The sequence below is a fragment of the Nyctereutes procyonoides genome, unplaced genomic scaffold, assembly GCF_905146905.1.
Source record: "Nyctereutes procyonoides isolate TBG_1078 unplaced genomic scaffold, NYPRO_anot_genome, whole genome shotgun sequence".
In the NCBI taxonomy this organism is placed as follows: Eukaryota; Metazoa; Chordata; class Mammalia; order Carnivora; family Canidae; genus Nyctereutes; species Nyctereutes procyonoides.
This window is the reverse complement of record NW_026575033.1, coordinates 373,813-390,916: the sequence shown is the minus strand read 5'-3', so window position 1 is coordinate 390,916 and position 17,104 is coordinate 373,813. Positions and strand designations below refer to the sequence as shown.

The 17,104-nt window shown below is 37.7% G+C and overlaps 1 protein-coding gene across 1 annotated transcript in view; it reads left to right on the top strand.

Moving 5' to 3' along the window:
* The first annotated feature begins 9,363 nt into the window (after window positions 1-9,363).
* Window positions 9,364-17,104, top strand: part of RNF17 (ring finger protein 17) — a 122,082-nt gene continuing 114,341 nt past the window's right edge. The window contains exons 1-3 of the mRNA XM_055317208.1: window positions 9,364-9,493; window positions 12,387-12,481; window positions 16,993-17,084. Coding sequence (XP_055173183.1) covers window positions 9,364-9,493; window positions 12,387-12,481; window positions 16,993-17,084 — 317 coding nt within the window. The remainder of the gene's footprint in view (window positions 9,494-12,386; window positions 12,482-16,992; window positions 17,085-17,104) is intronic.

Sequence of the window (17,104 nt, the reverse complement as noted above, 5' to 3'; positions counted from 1 at the left end):
ACCTCAAAAATATGTGAATAGGCTTATATAATTTTTACAATTCCATTCAGTTTTGTAGCATCAGAGAGAATTAAATGGGGGGTGGAGTATGTTTACTACTACATTTCTACTTTGTAGGAAGGAAAACCATGGCTCTAAGAAGTTAGGTCTGGACTACATACAAAGCACTGCAGCCAGACCTCTCCAGAACCTCTCATGCTTCACCTGGACCAACCTCTGAAAGGTAATTTCAGGTTCAATCAAAGAGCAGAGCTGGCAAAATTGTGAATGGATGGAGCGCTCATTTGCCATATCTTACTCGTGTAATGTGAATGCTAACACAGTCTGGCCAAGGGATTTTAGGAAGCAAAGTATAATGAGAAGGCTACTGTAGTTTCCAACACACATTCATCTTTACAAATGCTTACATGCTTACGAATGCTGCCCTTGGCTACAGCCCCAGATTCTTTCCACTCAGTAACATCCCCAGGAACATGGGAGGTCAAGTGTTATTTAAGAACAGCATTAGTATCTGACACTTGTTAACAGTCGACTGTTAACAAAGCCCTTTCTCACTTAATTCTCATCATAAACCTGAGAAATGATCTGGGTATTTTAGAGATGAGGGGAATGAATCTCAAATAGATTCCCTTGCCTAATGTTACACAGCCTTCTGGTATAAAATATTTTTCATTACCCCAGTGAATTCCTCATTCAAAATTCTTTTTTTAAGATTTTATTTATTCATTCATGAGAGAGGCAGAGACATAGGCAGAGAGAGGAGTAGGCTCCATGCAGGGACCCCAATGTGGGACTCAATCCCAGGACTCAGGATCATGCCCTGAGCTAAAGGCAGACCTTCAACCGCTGAGCCACCCAGGTGTCCCCTCATTCAAAATTCTTGAAAGATGGAGAGACTAAAATAGAAACCTTGGGAGTCAATGAGAGCCCATCTTAGTTCATGTGCCTTAGTTCAGAGATCCCTCTGTGTGTCAGGCATTGTGGGAGCCTCCTGCATGCATTATTTCAGTGAACCCTGTAAGCAGCTCTGCAAGGTAGGGACTATTATCATGCTCATTTTCAGATGAGGAAAAAGAACTTGAAAAAGTAACATAACTTCCTCCAAGGTCACATGGGCAGTAAGTGTCCACAGAGCCCTTTGGCCAACCTAAGCCTTTCTACTATCCCTCTCTGCTTATGTGGTGTACAGACCCATTTCCTTGGTAAATAATATCCTGGATAGGAAAATCTCCAGGCTATGAGGATAATAGCTCCTTATTCGGGAGCTAAAATCAACAACTGAAGCTCTTCTATCCGTTGCTACCAACTCCTCCCCAAAAAGTAAAAGAGAGAGAAAGCAGTTATATCATTTCTCTGATTAACAAAATTCAACGTTTTAGCATAGCCTACAATGCTGTGAATGATCTGCCTTTGCCCACCTCTCCGGCTTCCTTTTGTACCATCTTCCTCACCCACTACCACTAATAGGAAGGGTGTCAACACACGTTTCAGGGGATAATATGGGGGCCATCTTTAGGAAAATGCAGTCTGCCTCAAAAAAGGAAGACTAGGGGCACCTGGGTGGCTCAGTCGGTTAAGCATCTGCCTTTGGTTCAGGTCATGATCCCAGCGTCCTGGGATAGAGCCCCAGGTCAGGCTCCCTGCTCAGTGGGGTGTCTGCTTGTCCTTCTCCCTGAGTTTCCCCCCACCCCCGCTTGTGCACACTCTCTCAAATAAATAAAACCATTTTTAAAAAGCAAGACTAATCCATGTGAAACAATTAAAGACCAATAAAAAAGAGAGCAGAAACAGACATTTCTTCATCCAGATGGCCAATAGACACATGAAAAAAGTGTTTAACATCACTCATCATCAGGGAAATTCAAATCAAAACTACAATGTGATTATCACCTCATACCTGTCAGAATGGCTAAAATCAACAACACAAGAAACAAGTGTTGGTGATGATGTGGAGAAAAAGCAACCCTCTTGCACTGTCCCTGGAAATGCAAACTGGTGCAGCCACTCTGCAAAAGAGTATGGAAGTTCCTCAAAAGGTTAAAAATAGAACTACCCTATAATCCAGTAATTGCACTACTAGGTATTTACCCCCCAAAAATAAAAACACTAATTCAAAGGGATACATGCACCCTGATGTTCATAGCAGCATTACTTACAATAGCCAAATTATGGAAGCAGCCCAAATGTTCATCGATTGATGAATGGATAAAGATGTGGTATACATGTAAACAATGTAATATTACTCAGCCATAAAAAAGAATGAAATCTTGCCATTTGTAACAACATGGATGGAGCTAGAGAGTATAATGCTAAGCAAAATAAGTCAGTCAGAGATGGACAAATAACATATGATATCACTCATGTAGAATTTAAGAAACAAATGAGCAAAAGAAAAAAGAGAGAAAGGCAAGAGACAGACTCTTAACTACAAAAGACAAACTGTTGGTTACTAGAGAGGAGGTGGGGGGGATGCATTAAATAGGTGATGAGGATTAAGGAATACACTTGGGTTTTTTTTCTTTTTTTAAAAAAAATTATTCATGAGAGACACAGAGACAGAGGCGGAGACAGGCAGAGGGAGAAGCAAGTTCCTCACAGGGAGCCTGAATGCAAGACTCGATCCTAGGACTTGGGATTATGCCCTGAGCCAAAGGCAGATGCTCAACTACTGAACCAGCCATGCGTTCCAAGGAGTATACTTATGATGAACACTGGGTGATGTATGGAAGTGTTGAATCATTATATTGTACACCTGTAACTAATATAATAACACTGTATGTTAACTATACTGGAATTAAAATAAAATAAAAGAGGGCATAATTGAGTGTTAAAATGGATGGTTCAGACAACTGCAGAGATCTTGATGTTGGTGGGAAACTGGATTCAGCCCTGGTGGGGAATGTTTGAAGGAAGTACTGAGGTTTTGAGAGCAACTTTATATAAAAATACAAGGATGAATTATGACATTTAATACACTGTTTTCACTAAAATGAGATAGGGCAGTGAATATAGGAATGAGTACATTGGTTTCTAAAAACTTTGGGATGCCTGGGTGGCTCAGCGGTTGGGCACCTGCCTTCAACTCAGGTCATGATCCCAGGATCCGGGATCAACTCTTGTATCCGGGCTCCCTGCATGGAGCCTGCTTCTCCCTCTGCCTATGTCTCTCCTTCTCTCTCAGTCTGTGTCTCATGAATAAATAAATAAATCTTAAAAAACAAAACAAAAAAACTTCCATCAATTCTGATGTGAATTTTATTTGCCCTTAAGATGAAAGGTGAGGGGTAAAATATAAGATAAAAAGAGGACCCCTGAAAGGAAACAGGAGAATTAAATTTCCTGATGAGAAAAGGGTGATAAGTGTGACCATATTGTGACTCAGGCTACACCACCACAGCCTCCACTGCCATTCTTCCATAGTTTCCAAATATTCCTTTATCACAGCGAGCTTAAACATCCCTTCATTTATTTATCTGTCCTCTGAAGTAATAATTGAAACTGATGTCATGTGTTAGAATCATACCCAGTGTTGTGAATTGCATCAAAGACATATCTGACTTGAGTATGGAGAGGATGGATGGCATTTAGAACACAGAATGGCATCCATAAAATACCATAATGAGACAACATGAAACTAGAGAAGAGTCACTGCTTCTTGAGCTTTGTATGAAATATAAATATTTCATATTTTATTGTATTGTATATTTACATATTTCATATTGTAAAATTCTTTTACAATATCTGAGAGGAGGGATACAGAGCCTTCTATCCATGAGAAATGACCAGGTAAGGGTTTGGAAGAGCAGAGGCTACAGGCATGTGCCTATCTATCCCTCTGGCCAGGGCTCCTGAGGAAAGGCTCAAGGGGCAAGACTGTCTTAGAGCTAATAGTATAGTGTACACAATCAGCAACTATTAGAGTCTGAAACACCAGGTCCTATTTTTCTATTTAAAGTCATCTGCAAATGCAGTTCCCTTAAAAAAAAAAATGCAGTTCCCTTCATCTGCTTCACCACAGAGTAGACACAGATCTTAACTTGGACTGACTGCCCCTTGGAGATTTTCTAATCGTAACAACATCCATCAATGCAAACAAACAAAACCACTATAAACATGGGTGTTGCTTCTCCCTCGGTGTCTATAGCTTTATGTTTCCAAAAGAAAAGTGCAGATGCATATAGCAAGAAATGTAGGTCTTGGAGTGGAAGGAACTAGGGAAATATACATAAATCACTAAGTCGTAAGTAGTGTCAGCTATGTAAGGCAATCTATCTCTTTGTGAGCTTCACTTTGACCTCCTATCAGAACTTCTAGGGCTTGCGCCTCTGCATTCCCCTAACCTCTCCAAGGGATTCTTAAGCACACTTAAGTCTGAGAATTACCAGATAACCTCTGCTGGCTAAATTTGGGCTAGTGGTGTCTAACCCAAACAAACTCAGTCAGAAAAGTAGCCACTTACCCTGACAAATGCAGATGGAGAATTCTCCCAATTAACGAGTAGAGTCCTGAACAGAGCATAGGAGGAAGGAAGAAACCAAACTGCAAATTCTGTTTGTTATGGGCTTAGTGCCATCTAGTGCATTTTGAGACTATGTCAAGCTGGTTATTGCTACGTTGGTGTGTTCTCCCTATTGCCAGCTTGTGTTCTGACATGCCACGTGAGCATTTACTACTATATTTCTACTGAGCACATACTGTGTATGGGGCTCTGTGAATGTTGTATAATAAATTATTTTAATGAAAATATGATACTTTCAGAAAGTCTAGAAGAAAATGTTAAATCCAATGTTTTATTGAAACAAAAGTCGAATCAAAGTTAAAATATACTTGATAATTTTAAAAATTATAAAAATAAATTTAAAAATAATAAAATGTAGAATATCTATCTCTGTATCTGTGTTCTGAGATGGCACTATACCAGTGGTGTATACATAGAGATAAACATGTAATGAGTAAATCAAGGTTCATGATCCTATTCATCCAAATTACTGGGATCTCATGTTTTCTTTGCACCTCACTTTCTCCCATTCCTATGCGATTAACAACAACAAAGCTGAATTTTAAAATAGAAAAGAAGGTAATAAAGGTTATGGAAAATAATGAATAAAATAAAAATTTAGCTTGAGGAAAGATTTTTAACCAATACTCAAAAATTGCAAGTCTTAATGAAAATTCCATAGCAAATAAAATGCTTTGGGACAATAAGAGATATCATAAACAAAGTAAAAACAAAACAACAACAACAAAAAATCATAGCCTAGAAAAGGATATTTGCAATGGAATCTAGAATAAAGAATTGCTATAAATCAATTAAGAAACAACCCAAAATGCAAAAAAAGTCCAAATGACAGATAAATATGAAAACTCATTAGTCATTAGAGAAATGTAAATTAAGGCCACAAGAAGATAACGTGGTACAGCCACTGAATTAGCAAAAAAACAAAACAGCTGCTAATCCAAGCATTTGCATAGGACATTCATACACTGATGGTGGGAGTGAATAGGTAGGCTAAGAGACAAAGAATTCTGTTTATCTTGTATACCTTTGGGTGGAGAAAATATCTCCCCAAGTTACCCAGAGTACATATGTGCTTTCAGGTAGGCATGGGATTAAAAATGTGCTATCAAAGTAGTCTAGGAAGCCAAGACATTAAATTAAAGTGGTCCTAGATCATCATGACTTGGGATACCTAAAGGAAGCAAAAATGAAATCTGAAGAAATGTATCCTAATACAGGCCTCACAAAATTCCCATAGATAAACACTTTCCAACACGAGCTTAAAAATCCAAAATTACAAAACACGTGAGGAAACATATCACCATGAATAAGAATCAGTAAAAATTTTAAAACTGCATATTTATATCTTTCAAGAATATCAGAGAAAGGAATTTTGGGGTTACATAACAGAATAATTGTGCTTAAAATATTCAAGTAATAAAAGATGGAATAAAAACATGAGAAAGAAACATAATACTATCCAAAAAGATCAGGCAATTTTTGAAATAAGATATATATATATATCTAGAATTGGATAAAACAGGTATTGAAAACTTAAAACTCAGCAGTCATGTAAAATAGCAGATTAGATCCAGTTGAAGAGAGAATTGATTAACAGGGATAGATATTTGAAGAGAGTTCCCAGAATGCAGCAAAGAGATAAAGAAATGGAGAATATGAAAAAAAAAGTTAAGAAAGGTATAGAATGAAAAGGCCTATTTACTATCTAATACAAGTTCCAGAAAAAAAAAATAAGGAAGATATAATACACAAAGAGATAAACAACCAAAAATTTTCCAGACCAGTAAGATAATACTCAGATTGAGGAATTACAATCCCAAACAATAAATATATATCTACACTTTGATATTATAATAAATATATAGAATGCCAGGGGCACCCGACGAGCTCAGTCAGTTGAGCATCCAATGCTTCATTTTGACTCAGGACATGATCACAGAGTCATGGGACTGAGCCCCTTCTCAGGCTCCATGCTTGGCAGGTGTCTGCTTGAGACTCTTTCCCTCTGCACACCCTCTCCCAGATTGCATGCTCTCTCTCTCTTCCTCTAAAAGAAAGGAATATATCTTTAAAAAAACAAAAGTAAAAATATATAGAATGCCCCCAAAAAACCCAACTTACCCATAAAAAATGATAACTGGATTTACAGAAAACTTCTCAATAACAATATAAGTCAGAAATAAGCATGTTATCTTCATAGTCTGAGAAAAAAACTGTCAATTTAGGATTTTATGTTACTAAATGATCATTCAAGAACGAAAATGAAATAAAAATACATTTTAAACCAAATAAAACCTGAAAGCATTTGCCACTAATATATCTCCTCTAAAGACATTTCTTCAGGGTGTCCTTAAAGAAGAAAAATCCTAAAAGGAAGTATGAGGAGGAATAATCAAGGAATTGCCCAATATGTGAATAAGTGGCCAAAATAACATAGTAAAACTAGATTATCCAGATTAAATTAGATTGTTTGTTAAAGTAGTTGGAGGATACATGGACATTCATAATTCACTCTTCATTCCTTTTTTGGGACTAAAATATTGTATAACAATTTTTTTAATAGTGAAAGGAAGAGAGTTCCAGGCAGAGGTCCTGAGAGTAGAAAGAGTCTAATCTACTTATAGAACTGAAAAAGGCCTGTGTATCTGGGACATGATGAGAAGTGGTACAACATGAAGCTAGAGAGGTAAGCAAAAGCCAAATCACAAAGGCCTCAAAGGCCATGTTAAGGATTTGTCAGAGCCAACAGGAAGCCATTAAAGGAATCCAATCAAAGGATTTAAACAACCTAAATTGTTAAAAAGATAATTCTGCCTGCTGTATTTGAGAGGTCATGGTAAGTATTAAGTAAGCATGTATCACTGTATTTTTCAGTGGTCCTGAATTATCCAAAATTTATTCAACTTCTGAGATTATCAAAGGCAAAATTCTCTCCAGCATATCTGGTAACATTCAGAGATGACTCCTCTGTACTGCATCACATTATACTCATAGTGTAACCCACTAAGAACCCCTATGCAATGAGGTTATTATTCAAATTACAGTATTGTTAGTGGAAAAGAAGATTGCCACTACATAGTAGAACAGTATTGAATGCAGGGAGAAATGTAAAGGTTTCAAGGAAGAGCAGCTGGTTTTGAGGATGATTCATGGAAGATAAGACTGTAAGTTAACAAAGAGGCAGGAGCGGGTATTCTAGATGAGACTATAAAACATTATTCACAAAACTGTGTAAGAATCAGCATGTTCCAGGGCAACTTGTGCCTCCATTGGTTGAACACCTCTTGATTTCCACTCAGGTCATGATCTCCAGGTTGTGGGATCCAGCCCAGTCACTGGCTCCACACTCAGTGGGGAGTGTACTTGAGATCCTCTCCATCTCCCTGTGCCCCTCCCTCAGGCTTGAGTGCACACACTCTCTCTCTCTCCAATAAATAAATAAATCTTAAAAAAAAATCAGTATGTTCCATGGGAATTTTGGCTTGATCAGTACTTTAAATTCCATTATGGATTAGTAGTAGAAACCACTGGATGAATAGTATGGGGATAGATTAAGAAACTAATACTTTCTCCTGAGGGCAACAAAGCACAAACATTTTTGAGCAGTGATGAACTTTTGAACATATTTCTATTTTTCTAAATGTATACGGTAAAGAGGGGCTGTATGCAACCTTTCACTCTTCTCCGCTTAAGGCAGCCTGCCATCTCCAGGTGCCTCCTCTACAATATATCTGCCACACTGCTACCAGACAACTTCACCCGCAGTCTACTGCTTAAAGGGTACAATCCAAACTCCTTAATACAGCGTCCAAGAAATGTTTCACCCTAATATTGACCCCCAAATGCCTCTCTGTAAAGCTCACTTTAAGGAAATTAAGAATCTGAGAGCGCGAGAGAGCACAGCAGGGTTGGGGGCATGGAGAAGGGACCTCTAGGGTCATGACCTGACACAGAGGCAGACCCCTAATCCACTGAGCTACCCAGGTGCACCACTTTAAGGACATTAACGCTCTGACCAACTGGCCAACACATTACATTATGAAGAGGCTACTGCACCTCCCAAGTACTCTCCTTGGTTTATGCCATCCTTTCTCCCCAGAATGCCCGATTTTCTGTTTCACTCCTTAGTCCTGCCCAGGTTTTAAGGTCTAGGGAGGCTTTTCCTAGCATGGTAGGTCATACTGATATCTCTCAGACTGAAGAAATCTTGCCGTCTCCATCCCTCCTCTGCAGGAACAGAGACCTCTGCACCCCTCAAGCAGGAGCTGTCAGTGAGCGCATTCTCAGCACCCCCACTGCTCCCGGCTGTGCCTTGTAGACCATCATGCTCAACAATGTCAAGGACAACCAGACCTTAGTCTGACATTATGAATAGGCTCTCGGCAACGGTGGGTACTGATGAGCTACCCTCCCCCGCCTCCCACCCGCCCGAAGGTCACGGTTACTGAGCCCTCTAGGGCTCTAGGCTTCAGGCCCAGATACACCAAGACGGATTACTTCAGTATAAAGCATTGTTTGCTACCTGTGAACCCAACAACAGTGTACACAATAATATGCGAAATCTTAATGTCTATGCGAAGGGCTGAGGTGGTGGGCTTTCGGAAAACGGCAAAGTAAAAAGTTTCCCCCCCACCCCGCGGCGTCCTTTCTGAACCTGCGCAGTGCAAGGCAAACCGCAAACGCCCAGCCCCGCCCCCCGGAAGACCCGAGGGCAGCCTGCAGTGGAGGCGGGGCTCACTTCTGATTGGCTACTGGGAGCCGCCAGCCTCTGATGATTGGTGGCTGCCACAAAGGATGCCGGGACTGGCACGTGGTACCGGCCCTCGGAGCCTAAAGGGGCAGACATGGCCGCAGAAGGTTCCACGGGTTGGTTCCCCCTGTCTTCCTATCGACAGATGGGGAAGAAGAGTCGGCCCTGGGGTGCTGCTGAGATTCAGTGCACTCGGTGTGGAAGACGGGTGTCCAGAGTGTCCGGTGAGGACGTTGAGGGTGAGCCCCTCGGGCCCTGCCCCGCTTTGGCCACCGGCCCTTCACCAGCTCCATCCCCGTCAGGCTGCTGGGTGTGGAGAGTGAGCGAGGCCTACCTGAGGACTGAGAGCCGAGGGAGCTGCAGTGTCGGGGGCTGTTCGGTTGTAGCAAGATTGGGCGGGAACAACTATCTCGTCTCTCAGGGCTACCCTCAGGGCAGCAGAGACACCCACTGCGGTCGGTCGAGTGGGCTTCGTGCCTCCCCAGAGCTCTCTCTACTTTGCACCTGCTTCTCTCTTTTCGTTGATTCTTTTAGGGGATGGTGTAGGAGCTCTCTTGAGCACTATTTCAAAGACTTCCCAAGGTTCACGGGTTTGTGAAAGAGTAGATTAAAAATGTAGCACATTGTCTTGTGATCCAGAGGTAATAGAATTTGATTTCTTGTGTAGTTTTTGTTGTGAGAGTAACAAGCAGACGACTTTAAAATCTGGATTAAGAACAGATGTTTGGGATTGGGAGGGAGGCATTATTGCTCAGTTTGGCTTAAGACCTCATTTGAGAAACAATTCGTTCCTTCTGTGCGTCTTGTGTTTTTCTTTGTAGTCAAGGGGAAAAATCCACTGAAGTCCTATTGATCTAATTTAAAATCTACTCAAGTGAAAACACATTCAAGTTACTTTGATTTAAAATGCCTTAGAGTGCTGAGTCTCCGACCAAGAGTTGTTGAATTTCTAACTGCAGCTGCTGAAGTCCTATTACCACCCCTGCAACTGGTTAATGTTCATACTTTCAAAGTGAAAGTTAATTTCCTCAGTCCCTCCAAGAGACACGAACCTTTGTAGAGAAAGTTAATTGGTTGTGTTTTAGGGTGGAGAGCCAAGTTTCTCCTATCCTTTTTTTTAAATCACTGCTGTTATATAGAAAATCTCTATTGTTTGAATGAAATAAGTTGTTTAGAACAGAATTTTTTTTTTTAGAACAAGATTTTTAAAAATCACTCTGGTTTTTCCATATATTTGTATTACCATGTTCAGAAATACTCTAGATTGGTGCTAATGCATATAAAATTGTGAAAGTGCTTTGTAAGCTATTCACCACAAATTAGATTTGAACAGTATCAGAAATCTTATAAAGATAAAACAGCTAGATAATTTTTATTTCTTTGGTAATATCTCTGGAATTTAAGTAGAACTTTATTTTTTTTTAAGATTTATTTATTCATTCATGATAGAGAGGCAGAGACACCAGGCAGAGGGAGAAGCAGGCCCCATGCAGGGAGCCCGATGCAGGACTTGATCCGGGACTCCAGGATTGCGCCCTGGGCCAACGGCGGGCGCCAAACTGCTGAGCCACCCAGGGATCCCCAAAGTAGAACTTTAAAATTTAGCTTGGTCATAAGCAAGTCAGATATTTCACTTGGCTTGAAAACTAAAGCTTTTTGATCAAAATAATGTATTTCTTACAGATCAGCAAGAACACTAATATTTTTGCCAATAAAAGATGACATTTAATAGTTTTCCTTTTTTCTTGCAAAGTGTTTTAAAGTGACAATTTTTTTAATTTTTTTAAATTTATTATTTATGATAGAGAGAGAGAGAGGCAGAGACACAGGCAGAGGGAGAAGCAGGCTCCATGCACCGGGAGCCTGACGTGGGATTCGATCCCGGGTCTCCAGGATCGCGCCCTGGGCCAAAGGCAGGCGCCAAACCGCTGCGCCATCCAGAGATCCCTAAAGTGACAATTTTTTAAGTTACATACTTAAATATGTTCATTACAATAAACTTCAAATTCTACTTAGAGCATTAAAATCTTGATACTAGGTTTTCACTCAAGATTATGATATTTCCCCTCGTAAATGCTAGGTTTGTGACAGTGATCTTTATGTGGGTCATTGTGTATGTGTGACAGTAGTAGCGTCTGACTTTTCTCCTTGCCAGAGAAGGGTCTTGCCAGTGTCTCATATCTTCCCTTCTTGCTGTCTTCACAGGATTGGAAATATAAATTAGTAGAGGCAATAGGATCAAGTAGAAAGAATTTGGGACTTGGAAAGAGAGCTGAGGAGATCCTTGGGTGGCTCAGCGGTTTAATGCCTGCCTTCGGCCCAGGGTGTGATCCTGGAGTCCCGGGATAGAGTCTCACATCAGGCTCCCTGCCTGGAGCCTGTTTCTCCCTCTACTTATGCTTCTGCCTCTCTCTCTCTCTCTCTCTCATGAATAAATAAAATCTTTAAAAATAATAAAAAATAATAAAATCTAAAAAGAAAAGGAAAGAGAACTGGGCTGGAGTCTGGATTATACCGTTTACTTACCCATATCACCAAAATGTTTATTCATTTCTAAGCTGAATATAACCTTCCCAAGCTTACTTAGCTGAGATATTTACAAACATCAAGTGAAGTATGTCAGAGCATTTTGTATGATTATAAGATATGGCAAATTCAAAGTTTTATAGGCACCAAACGCCAAGTTAATGCAAACAATATTACATAGTACTGCCTGGTTTTTGATATTTTTTTTTCCTTCTCACTTAACATAGTTTCTCCTGACTTTTGTTTAATAATTCCTACATTTCTTTGGGGTATTTTTAAAGATTTTATTTATTTATTTGAGAGAGCGAGTACGAGCCAGGGGGAAAGGCAGAGGGAGAGAAAGAAAGGGAGAAGCAGACTCTGCACTGAGCAGGGAGCCTGATATGGGACTTGATTCCAGGCCTGTAGGAGCATGACCTGAGCTGAAGGCAGCTGATTAACCAGGCGCTCCTAATTCCTACATTTCTAATGAAACTTGACATCTTTTCCCATACTTGAGAGTCCTCTTAAACTTTCCTCTCTGATTAATGCTTCACATTCAGTGCTAACAAAATGTTAAAAGTTTCATTCACAACAGAATTTCATCAATAGGTCACCACCATGAACTTCAGTGTGGACATACTTTTTGTGAACTGTGCTTGTTAATAACTGAAGAATACAGCACAGTTATATGCCCTGATTGTGAGGTAAGTTTTATCATCTTTCATCTTCAATACATTACAACCTAATGTTAAAGGTAAAAATGTTAGAAAACATACTTCTAGTTAGAACCTAAAAACTTTCATTTTTGTTGCTCTTAAAGCAAAAAAGCTTAACAAGAGATAAAGCTTTTCTGATTTATTGTGTAATTGCTCAGAATGATCAAGAAGAGTACTGAGTTGAAGTTCTATACTAATCAGCCTACATATTTTTTGACTCTTTAGAGACTTCTGTGGAAAATTGCCTCTTTTTTATTTTTAATGAAGTATATTCCTTTTAAATCCACACACTTCTTTACCACACCAATACCATGCAAAGAAATTTCGAACTCCCCTGACCCTCAATCTTTGTCATCAAATCTACATTTGTAGGGATGCCGTAGTTTAAAAAGAGAAGGAAAACAGTGGCCTAAAGATAGCTTCAGAGGCACTAAAAAAATACAGTTGCTCTATAGACCCATAATAATGAGAACAGATCAAAGATTTAAAGTAAAATTTAATGAACATCCTTTGCATTTGCTACAAATACAAATGTAGTTCAATTTCTATAGCATGTCCCTGAAAAGTTATCTTAATCTCTAAATTCTTAATATTCCACTTGAGATATCAGATGATGATTTGTATGTATCCATTGTCTGCTGTGTCAGTGAGAAACAATACAGAGGCAGAAGACCTGGAATGCCATCCTTGTTCTGTCACACTAAGCCTGAATTCTCTCATTTGTGAGAAGGAAACAATACCCGCTTTTCTTATAGGATTTGAGTCAAATTTGAATTATTTAGAAGTTCTTCTACAGGCTTCAGGACCATTAAAATGAGTATTGACCCATGATTATTTAGGTGTGGATTAATTGGTTTGTAGGTTAAACATGGTAAAAATACATATGCACACATTTATATGAATTTGTTAAGGTTTTATTATAGCAGAAGCATTTATATATTAAAAGATGTCTGTTTTGGAATTACATACTTTACAAATAGTGTCCTTTATTATGGAAGATTCCCTTCTCCTGTATTTTTTTTTTCTTTTTTTTTGGTCTGTGGATTCCTCAGATGTGGCTTGACTACATAGTTAAAGAGGGGGCCTTGTCTCCTGTGGTTGTAATGGAAGATCCCTGACCGATCAGGACTTGTGGTGGGTAGAGAATAAGGAAAGGGGAATAGGCAGGAAGGTAGAACTGTCTCTGTACCTATCCTGTTCTAATACCCCCCAATACAGACAAATTTATTAGAATAGTAACTTTTACCATTTTTGGCAAATGATTTCATGTTTAGTGGTCTTAAATCATCATACTTGTATTATTTTGGAAAACATCCATACAAATGCCTATGGTATGTATACAAATACTGGTTTTGATTTTAGAGTTGTGATACATCTTTTGTATCATTTTGACTAGGTCTGACTCTTTGGAGGATCTGTGATTCGTCTTATCCTTCCCTCCTCTCTCCCTATTAGCCCAGGGAATTGACAAGGGACTCTAATTGGATACTTTAGATACACTAAAGCTGATCACTATTTTTTTAAAAGATTTATTTGAGAAAGAGATCGGGAGGGCACATGAGTGGGGATTGGGGGAGTGGGAGAATTAGGCTCCCCCATGAGCAGGGAGGCAATGTGGGGCTCAGTCCCAGGCCCCAGAGATCATGACCTGAACCAAAGGCAGACATTTAACTGACTGAGCTATCTAGGCACCTCTGCTGATCACTGTTTCAAGAAACCTCACTAAAGTTGTTACCACTCTTTTATTTTTAAAATTTAGGATTTTTGCTGTTATCTAATATTTATTTGAAATAAGAGCAAATAGAAGTCTAAATTAGAATGAATTTATAGAATATTTCAGTAATGTAGTTTATTTTTTTTATATTATGTGCTCCTTTCTAAAAAGATTTAATACCTATATTCACATTAGACTTAGGTTTGTAATTATCTTTAATGTTGAGGACGTACATAATGTTGTTTATTTCAAATTTAAGCCTAAATGATTCCATTCAGAATTAATGGATGTACTTTGTTCTTATTTCTCAGGTTAGGTGAATATGGATTTATCTGTCAGTATTTATCTTTTGTAGTTGTAGGGTCTTTGAGAACATCTGTTCTGTGCTTTTGATTGATATTGTTACTAAATAATAGCCATTCTGCATTTTGCACAGCAAAATGGCAGATTTTGTTCAGAGGATCATACTTAGGTATCATTCCAGAAATACTGATACTGATTTTTTGGACCTGAGTCCAAAATATACCGTGTGAAGAGGGAATCTAATCAATAGGTAATATATATTAAAATCCCATGTGGATTGGAAATGTTTTAAACATGTGAATTAAAATGTAAACTAGAAAATAATTGTATAATCTTGGATGAGGAAGCCTTACTAAACATATCTGTCTAAACTTGACCACATTTTTTCATTAGCAGTTAACAAAAACAAGCAGAAAAACCACCAGGAAAAACTTAGATGACAAGCTGTGAGGGTTGGGGAGAGAACCTTAATTTTGTATACTACATGTTAAGAATCTTTTAAGTCCATTGTATTTAATATTTTCTTAAATTTTTTGGAAGAGATGTTCTATATTAAATCTGTTGTTGGTAACATTAATCTCTTACTGTGAAATGCCAAAACAAAGGGGTATAAATGAATAGGCATATAGAAATTAAGGTTTTAGCCCCCAATTTTTGGGGGGCATTCTTTAAAATAGCATTTGGTCCAATGTGATTGGTTAAAAGTAACACTTTCCCCCTAATTAATAATGCATGACCATCTTTGGTATGTTATACTTAAAACCTTGACAGAATATCCTCTCCTTCACCAAAAATGTGTATTTAAATGGGAGGCTGTAACATTTAGTAGTCTGCTTTATTTTTCTTAGCAACATTAACGTTAATTAACTTATTTTCCTGAGTCTCCTAGAGTTGCTTTTTAAAAAATTTTGTATGTGCAATTTTAAATTAGATCAGTTGATAGTACTACACAGAAGAAAAAAAGATGCATTTTTAACTCAAAATTGAGTTCACATTAAATAACAATTAATATGCCTAATGTATATTAGGTGAACTTAGCTGACTTTTAAACATTGGCTAATATCCTAAAATTACTTTTTCCTACAATTTAATGTCTACATAATAAACATTGTACATTAAAAAAAATAAACATTGTACATAATGCTCTAATTCTTAACTGATCCCTTAACTAAAAACATTTGATGGTTTTCAAAATTTTTCGCTCTGTCTTTATGTAATCCTCAAAACCACTCCGATGAAAAACATTTTGTGAGCAAGTTCTGTTAATTTCTAACTCTAAAATGAAATCCATGTTTGAATTTGTCATATTTATTTTTATGTTTGGCAATTTGATGGGCAAGAAGTAGGAATCTCCTTGCTTTAAACTGCAATTCCCTGATTACTAGTGAAATTGAGCACTTTCACATGTTGTCTTATCAGCTTCCTTATCTTTAGTAGATCTCTTCAAATCCTTTGCGCATTTTCCTTTTGAATTGTCTTTTACCTAATTTGTAAGAATACTTCATGTGGTAGGGATATTCATACTTTGTCCTGTATATCTTAACTATTTTCTTCTAGTCTTTCACTTTTAATTTTAGCCATTCAGAAATTTTTTTTTTAGTTATTTTCCCCCCTTCATGGTTTCTAGGCTTTCTTTGATTAGGCAGACATTCCCATCTCAGTTATATATTATTTTCCATATTTGTATCATGTTAAAGATATATATATATATTTTTAATCATATTGTAATCTATTTTCTATGATGTCAGGTGGGTGTGTAACTTTATTCTTTAGAATGATTAGCTGCCTTTCTCATACTGTATTGAATAACCCTTCCTCTGTTTTAGTTGAAATACCCCTTGTCTTCTCTGTTAAGTTCCCATATATATGTGGCTCTGTTCTACTCATTTATTGTCCCAGTACCCTAGTATTTTAACTATATTAGCTTCATTATCAGATGGGATAAATCTCTACTGAATGGTATGTTAAAATTTTTATAATTTTTCCATAGTATACTTTCATATGAACTGTAGAATTGCATTAAAATTTTTGTATTTCATATTAGATGTATTTTAGGATATTAAATCTTTGTCCCTAGGAACTTGACATGATTCTCCATTTATTCTCTTTTCGTTATGTGGTCCCAATAAATTATTTGGTTTTCTTTTCTTAGAACTTCTATTTTTCTTATTAAATTTATTCCTAAGTTTTGAACATAACTTAAGATGTCATTGTGAACATTTTATAGATTTTTAAAGTATTATTACAAGTATTTCCTTGAGAATGGTGGTAGAATGTTTTTTTTAGAATGTTTTAATTAATGTTCTATTTAATAGTTGCCAAATTAGATTTCTTCAAAAATTAAAATAGGGTAAGAGCATCATACGTGTTCAGTTTTTCTTTGATTTAAAAAGAATTTATCTCTGAATGGCACATTAGTTGTTTGAATCCTGGGTAAACAATTTATTGAATGACTTTGTTTTTATTCTTATTTTGTCCTAAGGTTGCTACAACTATAAATATGAGACAAGGATACTACCCAACAGATGGATGTATTAAAGAAGATTCTTTTATGGAAAAACTGCAGCCAAAAAAGTATGTTCTGTGTGTACTTT